Source organism: Lutra lutra, chromosome 3, assembly GCF_902655055.1.
Source record: "Lutra lutra chromosome 3, mLutLut1.2, whole genome shotgun sequence".
In the NCBI taxonomy this organism is placed as follows: Eukaryota; Metazoa; Chordata; class Mammalia; order Carnivora; family Mustelidae; genus Lutra; species Lutra lutra.
Genome location: NC_062280.1, coordinates 143247136 through 143267031, shown reverse-complemented (window position 1 = coordinate 143267031; position 19896 = coordinate 143247136). Strand labels below are relative to the sequence as shown.

General features: G+C 45.4%; 1 protein-coding gene across 4 annotated transcripts in view; it reads left to right on the top strand.

The window, feature by feature from the left end:
* The first annotated feature begins 2630 nt into the window (after window positions 1–2630).
* Window positions 2631–19896, top strand: part of LRCH1 (leucine rich repeats and calponin homology domain containing 1) — a 197371-nt gene continuing 180105 nt past the window's right edge. The window contains exon 1 of one of the 4 annotated variants that reach the window (XM_047723438.1): window positions 2631–3225. In XM_047723438.1, coding sequence (XP_047579394.1) covers window positions 2919–3225 — 307 coding nt within the window. In that variant the 5' untranslated portion in view covers window positions 2631–2918. The remainder of the gene's footprint in view (window positions 3226–19896) is intronic. The other 3 variants (XM_047723440.1, XM_047723439.1, XM_047723441.1) reach the window with 3 other exon arrangements.

Genomic DNA, 19896 nt, shown 5'->3' with positions numbered 1-19896 from the left:
GGAAAGTACTAAAGACAAAACATGAAAAAAAATCTGCTGACATTATCCAAATAGTTTATAAAAGATTATTTGTAGACCACCCCCAAATGAGGTTATATTAGGAAAACAATGGGGAATAAAGACTAAAATACGGTAAATTGCATGTATTAATTAGAACTCTTGGTTACACAGACAGAAGATCAAATAAAATTAACTTAGGTGAATAGTAGAATGTATTACAAATGTACTGGATATCTCATAGAAACTAAAGATGCAAATCAGGAACAGTCAGAATCCAGGGTTTGAACATAATCAGGACTCTCTGATCCTCTGGCTGCTGTCATTTGGTCAGAAGTCCACTTCTAGACTAACTGAGATAACCGGCTGAGTCGAAGAACTGTATGTATGGAGAGGGGGAGAGTGAATGGGAAGATGGTACTGTTTTCCCAAGAAGTAAAAAGAGTATTTAACAAAACAGAGATGTCCAAATTAAAAAAAAAAAAAAAAAAAAAGGGAAACAAGACAACAAGAGAAAATAGTTTGTCAAGTTCTTGAATATTTAGAAATAAAGTCAGTTTTAAGGGTCAAGTATTCTCTATTTTAAGGAAAAACTCCTTCACTCAGGGACATAATTTGAAAGACATACCAACAAATGGCAAGCTTTCCATTGTGCAATAGACAGGTTTATTGTGCACTTGGCCCATTGCGCAATGCTTAATTACCAATATTTATTGTGCATTCCTTATTCACAAAGTACTATTTTAGATATGAGGTGAAAGTTACAAAGATGAATGTGTCCCGCCCCCAAGGAGTTCACACTTTAGTAATCTGGAGAAGGAAAACAAACTATAATGACTATGTCATTCTAACATAAGGCCCAAACACTTGTTAAAAAACAAATCCTGAATTCCTATTCCATCATTTCCCCTAAAAAAGAATTTGTGATCTTTTTTAAAAAAAAGAAATGATGCTCTCTACGGTGCATCACCACAATTTGTGGTCTGAACTAAATTTGCAATCTGCTAGATGTCCTCAATCATACCTTCCATACTGATCACATAGATGTACCACCTGTTTTAGTTGAAAATAATTAAGTGAAAATTTTTTCTATGTCTGTTTCTCACTCACCTCTTGGGTAAAGACCAGCGAGGAAAGGGGAAAGTAGGTTCGTTTTTATAAGTGATGTAACTGTGCTTTTATTTATTATTCTTGTTATTATTTTCAAGTCTTGTTTTTAAAAGTCGGGCAAGTTGAGAGGATTGAGTTTGGCAGGAGAGGAGGTTTGGAGGGGAGACACCAGGAGATGGCGCTTGTCTCCTCCGACGGGTTTAGAATATTTTACTCCGCCTAGAATCCTGTACGAATTAAGGGCGACTGGGCGTGCTGGCAACGCAAGTGACATAGATCATGTCGTACTTTAGTGCCGAGTCCATGAAGTCACCAGTTCCTACCTTCTTGCTCTACCATTTGGAAGACCGGCTCGCCTACCAGCAGGGGTGTGGTATTTTCCTACCTGTATCCTCATCTCTCCTAGCCAACTTGCTCATAGTGATGGTCAAGACGGTTATCCGCAGAAATGGAGGCTCTAGAGAGTTGGAGCTCCGTCCTGCGAAGGGAGTGGGGTTTTATCAGTCTTCAGCTGGTCTGCCCTATTCAGATGCTCTGTCGCCATGTCTGGGCAGAACGTGAATTTGCTTACGCGTCAGTCCCCATGTCCTTTGGGGGCAAGAAGCCGCATGAGGATACTTTGACGGGACCTGTGAGCAGGCTCAAAATGTGCTGAGTTACTGACTAGTTGGGGTCACTGGTTTTCTTACTTCTTTCTGTACCACTCAACTTTGGGGCTTAGCCAACCATAGCCAGCCCCTCTCCCTCATGGGCCAGTGGATTCTGTTCACCATCAAAACTACCCTCTTTTTCAAAGTCCTTCCTTTCTGCCTTTGCAGCAACCCCCCCGCCCCCGCTACGGCTCAGAATACCTTCTGCTCTACTCCTACTTGGCTCTTCGACCTGGGGTCCAGCCCGAGACTATACAGAAGGAGGGCAACCCTACAGTCTGAGGGCTAAATGTTCGCGCTGCCTCTGACTGCATGGGTGACCTCAGACAAGGTTTGTTTTTTTGTGTTTTGTTTTGTTTTGTTTTAAACTTCCTCTGTAGTCTGGGGAAACAGTTTTTCCGCTCATGGGATCCCTGGATTAATGAGATAATTAATGTAGACACCACTGGTTCATTGTATACGCCCAAATGCCAGGGGTCTGATCCCACAGTGAAAACCTGCCTCTTGGGGGAACTGTGGGTCAAAAAGCCAATATAATTCGCAGAATTGAGATAACCTCTCACCTCCTCGTGATCTCACTGTATTTCAAACCCCATCTATTGCCTCGTTGGCGTCTTCTCAGACCCTCTAAAACCTCTTGTCCCCCCAAATGCCCTGGACAGCAAAAAGAACCCTGAGGTGTTCGGCGTCTAAACGAAGGTCGCCCCGGTCATAGGGTCCGGCCCCCAACGTACCCCGCGACTGCCAGGCGGAGCGCAGCGAAGCCGCGGGGGCCGGCCCGATTCCGCGCGGAGGAAGGCTCAGGGCTGGACTGACAGCTTGGGGTAGGAGGAGGAGAGAGCAGGCGGCGCCGCGGAGGAGGGGAGAGCCGCGGAGAGGAGGGAGCCAGGGCGGGAGGAGACACATGCGCGCTGCCTGCCGCCGCCGCCGCCGCAGTGCTTAGCTTCCCAGGGACAGGAAACCTTCGAGACCGAGCCGCCACTGCCGCCTCCCCGACTGCTCCCCATTCCGCGCGCCTGCCACACCCTCCTCCCCTTCTTCCAGTATTTTTCGGTGGGGCACTGCAGGGACTCGGCCCGTGCGGCAGTCTCCCCCTCCCGGGGGAAAGCTGTGACCCCCCCCGCAAGAGCGGCGGGGCGGGGTGGGGGGGCCCGGGAGAAGATGGCGACGCCGGGAAGCGAACCCCAACCTTTCGTCCCTGCTCTCTCGGTGGCTACTCTGCACCCACATCATCATCCCCACCACCACCACCATCAGCACCACGGAGGAACCGGAGCGGGCAGCGGGGTCGGGGGAGGCGGCGGCGGCGGCGGCAGCGGGGGCTTCAACCTGCCCTTGAACCGGGGGCTGGAGCGCGCGCTAGAGGAAGCGGCCAATTCCGGGGGGTTGAACCTCAGCTCCAGGAAACTGAAGGAATTTCCCAGGACCGCGGCCCCCGGGCACGACCTCTCGGACACGGTGCAGGCAGGTGAGAAAGGGCCGAGGGGCAGGCAGTGGGTGTGGGTGAGCAGCTGTCGCGCCTTCCTCTCGCCGCGGCCAGTCAGTTCTGGCTTCGTGGGGGGTCCTCTGGCGGGTGCTTTCCAGAGTCAGAACACGCGTAGGCGTGGGAGAGGCGGGCGCCGCGGAGGGCAAGGTGGCCCCCGCCTGGCGAGAGTACCGGGGTGCGTCGGGCCGCGGCGTCCGCGAGCGCGCGGGTCTCCGGCTCCCCGCCCTGCAGCGGCCGCGCCAGGGAAGTGGCGGACGGGCCCGGAGTCGGGGGCGCGCGGTGCAAGTGGGAGGTTTGGGGAGGCCGTGTCGGCTTTCCGGGCCCCGCGCGGAGCCGGGGGAAGCCGAGCGCCGGGTGTGTGTTTCCGACCGGGGCAAAGCCCGGTTCGCGCCAGGAGTCGCCCGTCCGGACGGGGAAGCCGAGACAAAGGTGGCGCGCCCGGGGCCGACCCGAGGGCAGTGGCGTGGTGCAGCTAGGCCCCCTCGCGACATCACCGAGCGGTCGAGCAACTTGGTGCGGACTGCGAGGAGGTGCCAGCCTTCCTCTCCTGCGCCTGTGCGAGGGGAGAGTCGCTGCCGTTGTCGCCAATCCGAATGGGCAGCCACTTCGTCGGCTCGGCTCCGGTGTTTCTTGCCTTCAGCTAGCCGCCCACACGGTTCGGTCCTACCGTCGAGGCTCCCTGGTTCTCAGTAACCCGATCTTTGCGGGGGCCCAGGAGGGGACGGCATGGCATATTAAAAGAAAAGTAATTAAAGCGAGCCGGTTTTCCTGTGTGAACCCGACAAGTTGTAACTCGCGCCAATGAGCAGCCAGCTCTTTCAAGTTATGTCATGTATTGACATATTTCGGAGACGTCTGCTTTCTCTTTGGTAGTTGGGGTTACGCGAGCGGGATCTATAAACAGGAAGGAGGCTGGTGGAACTCGATTTGGGCCTTGGGATCCCTGCAGAACTGCCTTGGTTTCCGACCATCCGATTCAGCTCCCCCCCGGGGGAGGGTTTGTATCTTGGCAAGCGCCCAACATTTCCCAGTGCAGTGGGTGCCCCATTTTGGAACCACTGCCCAGACCTCCTGGCTGTCATCACCTCTTGGGCTGAGTGTCAGACCCCTTGGATACTGGATGGCTCAACTCTCAGCTCCAGATCTCCCAGTTTCCTCTCCTGGGGGAAAAGAGGGGGTTGGGCGAGGGAAGCAAGGTTTTTGGAGTTAGGTTTCCAGTGCTTTTTGTTTTCGACTTCAAGTCAGTAAACATCTTTGAGCGTCTTAATGAATATTTAGAAAGAATAACAAGTTTGCTGGAGGCAAAAAAGGGCGCTTTAGGGTCATTAAACTTTGTGGCCTGGATTAGGGGTAGTCAGGAATCGTCACAAAGGAGGGAATTTCCAGAGTTGAACTCTCAGCAGCTGGGGAGTCTCTTGATAGGACCTCTTAGTTACATTTTCTCAAGTGGAAGTTATTCCAAGAATTGCCTGAATCATTAGCTTTAAAAAAAAAAAAATCTGTTGCTAAGTTCTACTTCCCTTTTGCCATAGAGAATACCAGGGACTATGGTAGGATTGGGTATGACTGCGGGAAAGGGAGCTGGTGACGAATAATATATGTTTGCAGGGTCAGTGTTGGGTAGAGGGGTTTGAAAGTTGTTGGTCCACTCAGTTATGCAGATGTTTATTCCCAAATTTGAGTGAACTTGGTGGGTCTGCTGTGCTGGCATTTCTTTGAGACCTGTGCTTTTAAAAGCAGGGACCACCTTTTTTTCAGTTAAGACCTCGCCACGTGAGGTAAATGCCCCACAATATTCCTTTTCTCCTCTCTTGCTTGGTTGGGGTGAATTTATTAGGTTGTGAGTTTTGCCAGTTTTTATTTGTGACCTTTCCTTGCATGTGTTTAAGGTTCAGAGAATTCTAACTAATTAAAAGTCAGAATCTTAACATCAATTTCCCAACAAAAAATGCAATATTAGGTATGGGATAGGGGATATCACCAATGTTTGTAGAAATGTAGGACAACTTGGAAAAGGTAAAGTGTATTTAAGGTAGCCAGCGATTTCATGGGAAATGTGAGTGCCCTGCCGTGTTCCAGGGTGGCTTCTGCAAAACTTTTTTGCTTCAGGTCAAAAGCTGGCTGTAAACCAAGTGTACTCTGCCCTTTGTTCTAAAGAAGTATTTACTGATCACTGTTCTTTATTTGGAGGATCAAAAATCAAAATAAAGCAAGAGTTAAATCACCCCCAGTTTGCACAGTGTTGACGTTTCCTGCATATGAAGAGTTCTGGCAAAGTGCAGAGTATGAGGAGTAAGACATATGATAAAGACAGTGGTTTCTCCTGGTTAATATTTAGTTTAGAATTTACAGAAGTTTACAGAAAAGCTCTTAAAATCAGAATGGCCCATGAAGATTCTTAAAGACCTGAGATGTAAAGTGCACTTTTTCATAAATTTTGTAAAACAGGGAGTGACACAGAAAGCTTTTTCTCACTGATCAGTTGTATAATTCAGGCCATTCGGTAAAAGTAAACTCTTCTGGCTGCCACCTGTGCAGACCGCCACTCTTGGGTAATGTAACTTATCTGAACAGAGTTGAAAAGTGAGATGTAAATGCAGAAACATAGAGGCCGGGGGGCCGCTCAGGAAATGTCTAAACTCTATCACTAAAATGCATACATATTTTTCACAGGGTAATAAAACCCCAAAACTCGCAAGCCTTCGCTCATAGTGCCTCAGGCCCAAAGCCTATTGGTTTGCTCATATTTGAGTCAAACTAATCTTGTCAGGGTCCAGCCTTTTTGAAGGTGAGAAGGTTTGGCAAGAAAGCCTGACTTAATGCAGGTGTGGTGGCACAAGTGACACTGAATGGGAGAAGCGTGAACAAAAGAGCCATGATAAGGCCTTGGTGTGTTCACTTTGCAGGGTGCCAAGTACTTTATCTGCATTCGCCCGCTCATTCCTCATGGAAGCCTATTCATATCCTCATTTACGTTTGGGGAGGTTGCGGTTAAGAGTCAGGTAATAGGCTCAAGGTCATACCCCTACTTAGATGGTGAGCCAATCATCGGACCCTGACGGTTTCACTTTGGCTTTTATGTTCTTGACCATGTTCCTGCGAAGCAGAGAAGAGGTTGAGAGGAGCGGAATCTGAGAGGCTGTTTGGGGGGTTCAAGCAACCAACATTCATTCCTCAAGAACCTGCCAGGCCTTGCTAAGTGCCAGGCACTGTTTCAGGCACCGGGGATCATCAGAGAATTCCTGTATCCCTTCATACGGAGTTTCCATTCTATCTGGAGGGGGATGGGGAGGGAAAGGAGGAAATTGATTTTGCAGAATGAGTTGGAAGATTTACAGGATAAATATAATACTTTGTTTTAGAAAGACACATGCTGCCTAGATTTAAGGTGATGTGAGGTAGCTTGTAACAACAAGAGCTCAAAAGATGATGCTTAAGAAATAGAAACTGACGCATAAAATTGGGCCTGATAAAAAGAAATACAGACGTGCATCAAGAAAGCAAACTTTTTTTTTTTAGTGCTGATTTATTAAGTGTGTCATTTTGGGATGAAGAAGTTCAAGGTGGTGTGGAATATGAGAAAAAGCAAATCGAAAAGAGGAGTAAGAAAAGAGAGTAGAGTGTCTGTCTCAGATTGATTGCAGGAGGTGCTAGAAAATAAAAAGGAAGCCCTTGGATATGATGCACAGACAGTTGGTGAGAACTGGTCCCATTAAGGAGAGGGTGGGGGGCGCCTGGGTGACTCGGTAGGTTAAGCGTTTGTCTTCCGCTCAGGTCATGATCTTGGGGTCCTGGGATTGAGTCCTGCATCAGGCTCCCTGCTCAGCAGGAAGTTTGCTTGTCCTTCTGCTCCACTTCCTCCATTGTTCTATCTCTCTGTCTCTCAAATTGATAAATATCTTAAAAAACAAAAACAAAAAAACAAAAAAAACCCAAGAAGAGGGTAGAGTGTATCATGGCAGTATCTTTTTGAGGTGGCTGGAAGCAGGAAAGAATGTACGGGAAATGAAGAGCCTACCCAAACAGGAATATTGAAGTCTGGCATAAAAGAAATGCTCACTGTGGTCCTGTATATACCTGAGTGGAAGGTATAGGAGATTGCAAGGTGAAGATAAGATGGGAATGCATGAGAAGGTAAGCAATAGTTCGGGAAGTCCCAGGAGCCTCAAAGCAGGTCAAGGTGAGATGCTGAATCGCACAGATAGACAGTGTCTGTGAAATTCAGAAGAAAAGGTCTTTTCAGTTAAGCCGCTTAGGAAAGACTTTCATAGCATAGGCATGGTTTGGGTCAGATTTTACAGGATGGATTAGTTTGGGATAGAAGTGCCCAGGAACATTCTGTGGTTGGTAAGATGTTTCTGAGATGTAGAGTGAGAACCTGATGGCCTGAGATCTGTGAATAAAACAGAAAGAGAGGCATTTAAGCCTGTGCCTCTGGTCAGATCCTGCCTGCCCACTATCACCATGTAATGACGTCACAGAGACTAGGGCTCTTAGGACCTTTTATTTGAGGACTCTGGAGATGGCTGAGGCCTGGGACTTGTCAGTCTGTGGGACTAACACCCGAGTCTGTCTGAGCTAGCTCCCTCAAATGTCTATGCAGATTCAAAGAATCTTCTTGGAGATTTGTGGGCAGGCTTATCTGCTGAAGGCTGATGTTCCCCACCCATTCCCATACTATAGCACCTGAATCCTTGGGATGTTAGCAGTCTTTAGTTATCAGAATTCATACAGAACTTGATAAAGTAATCTATGTGTTCTCAAAAACATGTTCTGTTCCAAAAACAGAGAGTTTTCATTACAAATGTGATGAAACTTTTGAAATCATGTGGCTCCTTAAAACTTATGTTCTTTTATAGTGATACTTAGTTTCAGATTATTTTTCTGCTATTGAATTAAATTTGTTAGTTATTGCTGTACCTATCATTTATTACAGTCATCAATATGTGAATGTCTACATTTATGACATGTATCTTCAATCCTTTTCCATGCATAAATGATCAGTCACAGCCTTTTCTTCCTATTTTTTTTTAAAGATTTTTTATTTATTTGACAGGCAGAGATCACAAGTAGGCAGAGGCAGCCGGAGAGAGAGGAGGAAGCAGGCTCCCTGCTGAGCAGAGAGCCCAACGTGGGGCTCAATCCCAGCACCCTGGGATCATGACCTGAGTCGAAGGCAGAGGCTTTAACCCACTGAGCCACCCAGGCACCACTTTTCCTTCCTGTTGTTATTTTTTCTTCTGTTGATTAATTCCTTCCTTCCTAAGGTGTAGAAAACTTCTAATGGTGAAAGCTTTTAGAATATTAAAAACTCAGTATACATGGTGGCTCAGGGTCCTGTCCAGATCCGCTTCATCTATGTGTCTGTGTATAGCAGAAACCGTCTCCACAAACACCCTGCTATTCTCAGTGCTTGCACTGTGGGCCGCTCTTTATTGAAGAGGCAGGAGCACACTAATCAAGTCTCTAGAATAATAGCATACAATTATAGGCCACAAAACCTCTGGGAATTTTTGGCCTGTGCTGGTTTATAAAGAAACAGCCCAGGGTTTGACCTTCATCATTGGGATGATTCTTCTGGATTGTTTGTCGGTCACTGCAACATCTTAAATTTGGTTTTTGGTGAGTGAAGGTCATTAAGCCAAAATTTGGCAGACCCAACATTTAAATTTTTAATTTAAATTATTGATTAAAAAAATTTCGAGTTCCCTTGCAAACTTAAATTTTTTCATGCTGTGGTTTAGTAACTCTCTGGTGGCAAGCATTTGAAAGGTAGATCCCTTTTGAAGTCTGTTAATCTTGATCAATTCACAGGTCAGTGTCCTTTTACTCTTGTTGTTCTTCTGATGTGTAGGAAGACTTTTTCTATCCTGTTACTCAATTTCATCATTACTTGTTTTTAAACATAAGTTTTTCCCCTCTTTGTTTGTACTTTTCTATTTTTTCCTTTATATCTATCCATATAAACATACATAAGTACAAAATATGCAAAATAGAGAAATGTACATAAAAGTATAGATAGGTAGGAGGATAGTTAGATGACAGATAGTTAGATAAGCAGATGTTTTGCGTTTCGAGGGCCGGCATTTATTCTCTTACTTTCTCTCCTGAGTCACTACCAGGCATGGACAGAGTATATTTTTCCAGAGACTTGGTAATTTAAATGATAGAAATGCTATTAATTCTACTTAAAGTGGCTGTGGGTTCATCAGTCTGGCCACATAACTTGCACTCTTGTCTAAGCCTCACAAAAACCTGTTTGTGACGCTACTTTCCAGATTTGGTTTAGTTCTTTGGAAAATTAGGGTTCTGCCTTACAGAGACATCAGGGAAACTGCCCTGGGTTGAGATTTGGTAAGGCCCCGGATTTGTGAACAATTTCAGTGATTGAGTCAGTTGTTGGGATTAAGGTAATTTGGTGTTAATTGCAGTGATTATTTCAAGGTATTATAATAATCTATCATAAAAGGTTTAAGGATCTAAGGCACAAAACCCAACTATATTCACATATTTCATGCCTTTATTTATGTGTAACCTATAGGAAGCCTAGAGGCTTCTGTTACTGATACTTCTGGCTTTTGTTGCTGCTGTTTCATGAAAATCAATTCCAGAATTTGCAGTTACTCTATTTCGTATGGATTTTTTTTCTCTGTGATGTGAATTGTTTAACCAAAAGGAAAAAAAAAAAGGTTAGAATTCCAAGTAAGCCTTCATTCAGGAAAACTAGGTCTACGCATGGAGACAAGCTTGAAGCACGCCTGTGTTTTCTTCATCTTAATTGAAGAGTTCAGTAGTCTTGCTTCCATCTACTGTAGTAAGAAGTCATGCATTTGGAAACCATCTGTTCCCACAAAGTAATTCAAAAATAAAGTGAGATTGTTTACATGAATAGAAAGTCGACGAACTGTGAGAATTTGGCTTTTCTTGCTTACTCCAGCAATGCAATGGGGGGAAACGCTTTTATCATCAGATTGCTCTCTGTGTTCATAGTTTCTCCCCACCCTATTCCCCTTAACCAGTCACAGAGGAAGATTTAGGTGGATGGGGGTGGGGGGGGAGGAGAAAAATAATTATAGAAGAAGAAATGTTTGATTTCCATAACAGAAATGTTATGTGTTCTTGCATGATGAGAAATTATTGCTCCTCTGTTAATACGCTGTTGGTTTATGGTTCCCAAAACTCTTCAGGACATTTTTGTTGCCAGCATCAAGCTCTGTGGGTTTGGAATCTTCTTTGATGTCGGCTTTTCTTTCTTTAGCTGTGTTTCCTCCCTCTTTTTTGCTGGAGGGGGCCCTAAGACCTTGAGAGATTAACAGGGCCTGAGACCCCCAACCCAGTGAGTCTTGAATTTCCTCTTCATGTTCCCCGAGCGGACAGAAAGAGACCCCATCTCAGTTTTTTTAATCCTCTGGTTTCTCCCGTGGCCTTGCTTTTGGCAGCTGAACCCTACAGTGCAAGACCCAGGATTTTGCTACACAACGTGTCCCTCCGATATTCTTCCCTGTGTTTGATGTGATGCTGTCCAGCGTTAGGAGCAGTGCGAGTATGTCTGACCTGGCTCCATCAGCATAGCTCTGATTCGACTTGTTACCTCTGCAGGCAACAGTGACTCGGTCGAAGGACATCAGCTGCAGACTGTCGGACTAGGCTTTCCTCTGCATTGCCTTCATTTTGATTTTCCAGGTCATTTCCTTCACTTCCCCCTCTTGCCTGCCCCTGTCGGAGTCTGCTTCTCTCCCACTCTCATTTCTTCCAGTACCCAGGCCAACTTAAAACACGCAGTCTCCCTGCCAGCCCTCTCTGCAGAGCTGAGCCCTGAATCATGGGTGCCCTCAGGGCACCTTTGCAGTATTTCCTTATGCCATTTTAGGTTAATGATTACCTTCCTCCTTTGGTACTTCTCCCTTGTTTAGGCTGTTTCTGCCTTTACTGCCCTGGAAGGTCCGGCCAGGCAGGGTTTTCTTTATTTTCATAGGCACCCTCTGTGCCTGTCACAGACAGTGTGAGGTCTCCGTCAGGGTGACCGTTGTGTCTGCCCTTGCCCACCCGCCGCCCCCCTGGAGGCTGTGCACTTGTAATCCATCATCTCAGGTCTGACCAGGTAATGGGGATCCTGAGCCTCAGTGCCCTCCCCTGCAGAGTGCGAATGACAGGTGCTCAGAATGGTTGTTACAAGGACAGTGGTTATAAGGGCACTAGAACACTGTCAAGTGCTTTCTCCCTGCCAGGTCCTGCTCCTCACGCTTTAGGTGGAAATCTGTGTGTTAAATCTGTGGAGACTAGGTATCGCCTCATATGATTCTTGCCGAGGGTTCTGTTTCAACCACGGTAGGAACTTGCTAACCCCCGGCTCTTCTAGCTGTTACCTGGATTCCACTCAACCTCCTGTATCTGGTTCAAGCGCATCTGCTTCTGAAATGCCTTTCTTGACGACTGTGGCTTGAAGAGGGAGTTTAGACATCTAGAAAGCATCCGTTCACATCCCTCCCTTGTCCGAGGACTGAGGACCCCGAAGCACAGAGAGCTTAAGCCGCTTGACTTGACCAACATCACACAGCTGGGCCGTGGGTAGGCTCCTGAGCCAAGGCAGAGTCTCATAGCCTCGCAGCAAAGGGCTGTTTCTGTGGAGCCCGGAAGCTACCCTGGCACAGATGGATGACCTCCCTCCTTCCACAGAGTTCTTAGGTCAAACTCATCCAGACCAGCCATGTGGACGGTCCCTAAAAGAACAAAAAAATACTATGAAACCTTTAATAGTGTATGGTTTAAAGCCAGGGAGAATAAGCTATAAAACTAATCGCGGTTATAGATGAAACGTGTTAGTTGAGGATTTTACTGCATGTGGTTTGGGGGACATGCATGGGCCCCGGGTGAACTGGATTCAAAATACAGAAAGGTGGGCATGTGGGGCAGTCCCTGGCCTACAAACGGGAGGCCCGCAGCGGTCTTTCATTGCAGTGTTTTTCTTGGAATACCTTTTCCTGTGGAAACAAAGCAGTAAGTGGTGGTTTGGTTCTCCTGCCAACCCTCTATTTAACCCTGACAGAGGTGGGCCTCCATATTAATGGTGGTTTCTCATTGTTTCTTTGGAAAAATGCAGTGTTAGTTGTAACATGAAATTCTGAATCTGGAGGTCTTGCCATCAGGCTGTGAACGAAGCTCCTGCCTCATGGGGAGAACTCTCTCCCCTTCATCCTTTCTGATTGGTCGTCAGAAGGTTTCCCTCCCCTTCTCCAGGTCCCCCGGTTAGTGGGTGTCCCTTCCCACTGGTATGGGGACAAGGGTTGGCATAAGTCAGATGGTCGGTTCTCACTCTCCTCGAGGCCTCCAAGCCGAGGAGGGGCTGGTCCAGCCGATGTTGTCAGAGGGAGACGGGCAGGGATTCAAACCCTTCTCTGTGTAATTTTATAACATTTTTTTGGTAATTTTATAAAAAATTTTTGTAATTTTATAAATTTTTTTTGTAATTTTATAAACTTATTTTATATATTATCTTCTCAATTTGTTAATTTTAGAATTTGAAGCAAGTTCCTGAATCTCACGGACCTTCAGGTTTGTAACTTGTGAGAAGGGAAAATACTTCTTACCCCTGAGGGCTGTGAGGATTCCTGAGAGAAGGTGCAGTGAGTCTGGCACACAGCGAGTCGTCAGTAGATGTCACTGGCCCTCATGGGTTCCTCTGGGATTATGCCATAGTTTTCTTCATTAAAAATAATTGTTGGGGGGTGCCTGGGTGGCTCAGTGGGTTAAGCCTCTGCCTTCAGCTCAGGTCATGATCTCGGGGTCCTGGGGTCGAGCCCCGCATTGGGCTCTCTGCTGAATGGGGAGTCTGCTTCCCTCTCTCTCTCTGCCTGCCTCTCTGCCTACTTGTGATCTCTCTCTCTCTTTCTCTGTCAAATAAATAAATAAATAAATAATCTTAAAAAAAAATTGTTGGAAATTGTTTGCATATTATTAGTCTGGGGCCAAGAGGACACTAAGAGTAGTGGCTGGGTCTCAGTCCTGGCTCCACCAGGACGTGGTGAATGCTGAACCTCTCTGTGCGTCAGATCCGCCCCCCTTTGCAGCATAAAATGGGGGTAACAATCATAGGATTATTGTGAGGAGTAAGTAAACGAATATATGTCTAAAGTGTTTAGTTCAATGCCTGGCATTGACCTTTGCCATCATTACTGTATTTCACTATCTTTAGGAAACAGATTCAATTTTATAAAGCACACACAAAAAAAGCCACCTAAATTCCTGGAAATTTTGTGACATTACAAAATGATTTTAATCCTCAGAAAGATTGAGTATACATGCTTTCGGTGTGTGTAAGCATTACCAATAGTCTCTGACAGTCTTTGGAAGGGCATAGAGTAGGTGTACTTATTATTCCAGCTCTAAATATTCTGAGCTGAATTACATGTGAGAAAACCCAGACGAGAGGGTGAAATGGTTTTCCTTGGGTTATGTTGCTGGCGGGTGGTTGAGCCTGGGAACCAGGCCTTCTGAGCTTTTAGGTGATTTCTATTCAGTCTCTAATATAACAGCCTTCTTAGGTCTGATTTGATTTTACCAGGATGGAGAAGTCCTGAGGAGGATAAGCCTGATGAGAAGAATGGGTTCAGGATTCTCCCGCTGAAGGATGGGGAACCATATACCAATGCCACACCATGTATCGATGCCAAGAGTCTAGGACCCAAGGCTTATTTTTGGCCTCAGGATTGGAAGGGTGGGAATTATGGGGTGAGTCCTCAGAGGAGGGCTTGCCTTGTGGCTGTCTGGCTTGTGCAAGAGTCCTACCGCTGATTTAAGAGCTTTCTAGAATGGGGCGCCCAGGTGGCTCAGGCAGTTAAGTGTCCAACTCTTGATTGTGGCTCAAGTTGTAATCTCAGGGCTGTGTGAGATCGAGTCCCGAGTGAGGCTCTGTGCTGGGCATGGAGCCTGCTTAAGATTTTCTCTCTTCCTCTGCCCCTCCTTCTGCTAAAAAATTAAAAAATAAATAAAAGCTTTCTAGAAAAATAAATAGATAAAAGCTTTCTAGATTAAAATAAATAGATTGCCTTTTTATGCTCTTGGCAAAAAACCATTTGTGAATTATTTTTACGTTTTGGCAACTGTTCTGAGGATGTGTAGCAAATAATTCTGTAAGATGTGAGAAGATGTCTATGAGGAGGCATAGCTTTAAGAATAAATTTGTAGGGCGCCTGGGTGGCTCAGTGGGTTAAGCCGCTGCCTTCGGCTCAGGTCATGATCTCAGGGTCCTGGGATCGAGGCCCGCATCGGGCTCTCTGCTCAGCAGGGAGCCTGCTTCCCTCTCTCTCTCTCTCTCTGCCTGCCTCTCTCTCTACTTGTGATCTCTCTCTGTCAAATAAATAAATAAAATCTTAAAAAAAAAAAGAATAAATTTGTAGACTTAAATGTATCTGTTCTTTTTTCACTGCTTTCCTGGCATCCAGCATTCATTTTGTACTTCATTCAGGTGTTAATTCTTTAAAAGCCTTGTGATTGGTTCAGTATCATCTTGTAGTTGCTGCTAAGGGAACTGAAAGGGGCATGTCATCTGGGTCCAGGTTCTTTCAGAATATTTCTTTCTTTCTTTTTTTTTTTTTTTAAAGATTTTATTTATTTATTTAACAGACAGAGATCACAAGCAGGCAGAGAGGCAGTCAGAGAGGGAGGGGGAAGCAGGCTCCCCGCCGAGCAGAGAGCCTGATGTGGGGCTCCATCCCAGGACCTTGAGATCATGACCTGAGTTGAAGGTAGAGGCTTTAACCCACTGAGCCACCCAGGCGCCCCCAGAATATTCCTTCATTTAGTCGTCACGACTACCTGATAAAGTAGGTAGTGTCCTTGCTGCTGAGAAGGAAGCACGTTTCTTAGTAGGTTTGTGGATCCAGTAAAGACATAACCAGAACTGGAGTCCACTCCTGGAGAAAATGCTAGAGTCTCTTGCCAGGCTGTAGTCTGCAGTCACGGAGTATCTAGCACTGGAGGAATCGGCCAGAGAAGGGGATTTTGTAGCATTTTGACAGGTAGTCCTTGGGGTGACACAGAATGAAGAGCAGATCCAAGAGTTGAACTCAGATTCTGGACTAATTTTTTCTTTTCCTTTCCTTTTCCTTTTCTTACTTTTTTTTTTTTTTTTTTTTTTAAAGATTTTTTTTATTTGTTTGAGAGAGAGAGCATGAGCAGGGGATCAGAGAGGGGCGGACACAGAGGGAGAAGCAGGCTCTCCTGCTGAGCAGGGAGCCCAAGCTCAATCCCAGAACTCAAGGCAGACGTTTAACCAACTGAGCCACCCAGGCACCCCTGGACTAATATCTTTCTCCCACTAATCTGAAGGTGGGTGCCAGGAATGCAGGTACACGTGTGGTACGTTCTGATCCTCACCTGTTTGTAATGGCCATTTATCAGCTCCCTTTCTGAGAACTGCATTTTTAGGCAAGTGACAATGACTGGTTTTAAAAATTCTCCGAGGTGTCTGTTGTGTAGAGATGTAAATACACATTAGGGTTTTTAATTTTCGTATTTTTGTGTAGGTAGTTCTCGGGCTTACCCTATATTTCCTTAATTTATCACAGTCTTCCTTGAGTTAATGTTGTATCACTTCATGTAAAATGTAAGAATATGTAATATACTCAGTTCAGTTCCACTTACTCTGTCCTTTGTGCTATTTTTACATGTATTTTACATAAAATATTTACATATATTTTGTATGCATTATAAACTTTGTAAACTGATTTAAACTACTTTAAAGAATTTAATAAAAATAGGCCTAAAAAACCTTATAGTCTTTTATTATGAAGGACTTTATAGTATGTAACCTAATTGAACAACCCATTTTAACTGTACTACATTTTATTCCCAACTATGAGAAATGAATGAAGACCCACTGGGTGAGTGAACAAGTAGTTTACTTTCTAGAACATTCTCTTTATAGTATAAGTGTTTATATTCTAAAAGTCATTTTGTTAAGTGACAATCATTGATTTGATTTCTTTTTTTTTTTTTAAGATTTTATTTATTTATTTGACAGATAGAGATCACAAGTAGATGGAGAGGCAGGCAGAGAGAGAGAGGAAGAAGCAGGCTCCCCGCTGAGCAGAGAGGCCGATGTGGGGCTGGATCCCAGGACTCTGGGAACATGACCTGAGCCAAAGGCAGAGGCTTAACCCACTGAGCCACCCAGGCGCCCCCATTGACTTGATTTCTAAAAATGCATTTTATTTTGTCATACAGATCTGCGATACATTCATCAATTGCTCTTAGAGTCTTAGGAGATCGAACAGCAGCCCATTTTAGCTAAAATGGCAGCTCGGCTTATGGCTGAATAACCAAAATTTTTTGTGTTGATGCAAATTGATCCAAATCAAAGGAATCTGATTATGCATTTGAAGGCAAATAGATACCTCTTTGTGCAGTTCCCTTGGAGGTGTGGATGCTAATCTCTGCATGCAATTTTAGGCAATTATGTTTTTTCTGGTCTTTAGAAAGCCTGGCTAAATCAAAGTTAATTTCAGTTGTACCAGTCATTCCCGTGGTTATAGTCTTGCAAAAGTCTCTAGCTCTGGTTTGTTCAGATATTTACAATTCATGCTTTCTTGTATCTGCGCAGTCCTTTAAAGGGTGCTGTGCTATAACTTTGAGAGTGTTAAAGTGCCAAGTCTGATCTATTTTATGAAACTCAGTTGGTGGCTGTAAAGACTAGCTTTTGCTCCCCTTCCACCCCCAACGTCCTTGATATGTTAATGAGGACTTGGTATCTCTGTAGGAAATTTGCACAGTGGGCATTCTGGGGTAATGTGCCCTGATAGAGCCCCTGATGTCTGCCCCTTGGAGAGTGAGTGACAAAGATGGGAGAACCCCGCTAAGTGCTTGCATAATCAGGCAGCCTGGGTCTCTCTAAAGTGGTTTCTTGGTTTCAGTGTGTGCCCTGGGCTCTCTCTCCAGTTTCCGTGTCTCAGACCCCCTCTCTCCTGTGGCAGCCAGGCAGCCTTGTTTGTATTCTCTTGACACCACATGGTAGATTGTGGTGATGGGCCCCATCAGTTTGGGATGAAAGACCTTAGCTTTCAAACGTGTCATTTTGTGACATGTCACCCCCTTCCAGTTTTGAAAGAGAACATTTGGTCACGGTGGACACCACAAGACGTGCTCTTGGAGATGATCATGCTGAGTCCTGTCTGGTTTAAGCCTCTTGCCCTGGCTTAATGAAGGAGAGCATCTCCTGATTTGGATGATAAATCCTACGGTCGCTCCACTCATGTGGCACCTAGACACCATCTTTTAAGAATAAAATGAAATGGAGACAAACGAAGTGACTTTCCCATCACCCTGTCCCCCAGCCAGTAGTATGGGGTAAGGTCTAGAATCAGAAGAGCTTATCCTGGCCATCTCCGTCTACTGCCCACACTGCTGTCCTTTGAAGAAATGGCGGCGGGTGGCTGGTTTTTCTTTTTAACATTCAAACCGAGAAACCCTTACAGGAAGGTGTTTGGCATTTGTTGTTCATTTGAGTGGGCAAAATGCAGTACTCATTTTAAAATTTTGAAATACAGCCTAGAAAGGGGTCTGGGCAAAATGCAGGCATGATTTAAATGGTCATAGCAACATAGATGAAGAGGTCAGACAGGGAGCTGGGGCTTGGGGGTGGGGAGGTCATTGCCTGGAGAAGCACGAGGTGTGATGGAAGCAGTCTGTGTCTTGATTGTAATGTTGAGTGCCCAGCTGTGTGCTTTGGTCAACACTCGGAAACTCTTAATAATGGGGGCATATTTTTTTTTTTTTATAAAAATTATACCTTAGTAAAGTAGACCCATTATTCAACTTATAAGTAGACCATTTGCAATATTTGTTTTAGCCGTCTGTGTGCAGTGTGTCCCTGATTGACAAGCTGTTTCAAAACACAGAGTAATTGGGACTTGGTGGCTGAGTCAGTGCCTCCTGCTAGAAGACTGATATTTCCATTGTAGTGGGCAGATTCTTTGATCTTCATTTTCTTTGTTTTGAAACAGCTTGTTAACTGTCTGTCTATATAGTCATAGTAATAAAATATTCTAAGTCCATTTATGAGTGGCATTTTATTTAATTGATAGTAAAAACTGATACCCAATCAGGTTTTCCAGGATGATATTGGCTAATGAGGTCCAAGGCCCAAGAGCGTTTGTTGTAAACCCCTTGGGTAGCAGACACTGTGTAGACAGGATCCCAGTCTTCTCTCCAACCTATATGATAGGTGTCCTTTACAGATACTGAGGCTCCTGGATGTTAAGCAGCTTCCCCAAGACGCCCCCGTGGAAAATGGAGGAGCCACGGTTTGAATCTTAGTTGCCTAAGTTCACCTTTCCCACCAATCACGTGGTCATTTAGAAAGAACTGTCTTTTCCCAGAGAAAGTGGAGCTTGTTGGCCTTTCCTGGCTATACCCTGTAGCTCTGGGAGCATGTGGCCTATCACTCCCAGACTTCCAGCATTACAGCTGTGACCAGCAGGGCCCCTGCCCAGCCTCCCCGCATGGCTCTCTCCTGCCTCCCCACCCGGAGTCAGCTGCCTGCCTGCGGGCAGATCTGATGGGCCCCTGGAATCTGGCGCCACCCTGCTTATCCCACTGGGTTTTCCTCACACCCTCCTCTCGGCCCCTGGGGCTCCAGCTGCCTTTTCCTGTAATGTTCCATATGTTCTGGGTTAAGTGCCTCTTCTTCGCCTTTGATCATACCTTTGCTTTCCTCTCTGCATTTGCCAAATAAAATAAAACCAAAAACAAAACAATAAAAACTAAAACTCCAGTACTCCGGTGCCTGTCAGTCACCCCCCCAAATCTCAACTCCTACCTCTTCTGGGGTGTCCCCAGTCCCAGCCTCCCACTCCCCGTTCACCTCCCATCCTTTGTGAACTCCAGGCTTTGGGTCGGAAGCAGGTGGTTCACGGGATCGAGTTGTCCCTCAATTATTCTTTAATCTTATGTCTTCCCTTTCCAGGTCCCAACACTGAGAAAGATAATGGCCTTATTTATTGAGTCCAGTGTCATGCTGTGTACTTCAGGGGGCTTTTCTCAACTAATCCCTGAAATAATTATAGGAGGCAAATATATGTTTTCTCCCTATTTGGCAGATGAGAAAATCGAGGCCCAGAAAGAGAAATGTCCAAGTCCTAAGCAGAGAAACTGAGATTCAAATCCAGTTTCAATCTCACAGTTTGAGCACTCACATCTCACTCTTTACTGACTCCTCGCAAACTCCTTGAAGATGCTGGAGAAGAAAGGAAAGTGACATTTCCCGTGTCTTTCCTAGGGCATGGCATAGAGGAGGTCAGCTCATTTCCTCACATGGCTTTTATACCGGTGCTAAAAATTAGATTCATGGCCTCTAAAACCAAGGCTCAATTTAAATAATTTGCTCCAGGTCACAGAGCTGAGAAGTGGAGACATCAAAATTAAACCAGGTCTTTCTGCCCCTGGGAACACACCGCTTTGTGCATGAGAAACTCAATCTGTACTTCTTTCTCTTAATTCTGTCCAGGGCATTTTCTTTCATTTTCTTTTCTTTTTTTTCAAATTCTCCCCAGGGCCCAGCTATATATTAGTGAAACTTTTCAATTAGTTATAGGTTGATTGAAAAACACCAAGGTCCCCTTTATTCTGTTAGAGGAACAGGAACGGATGGGGCATCTT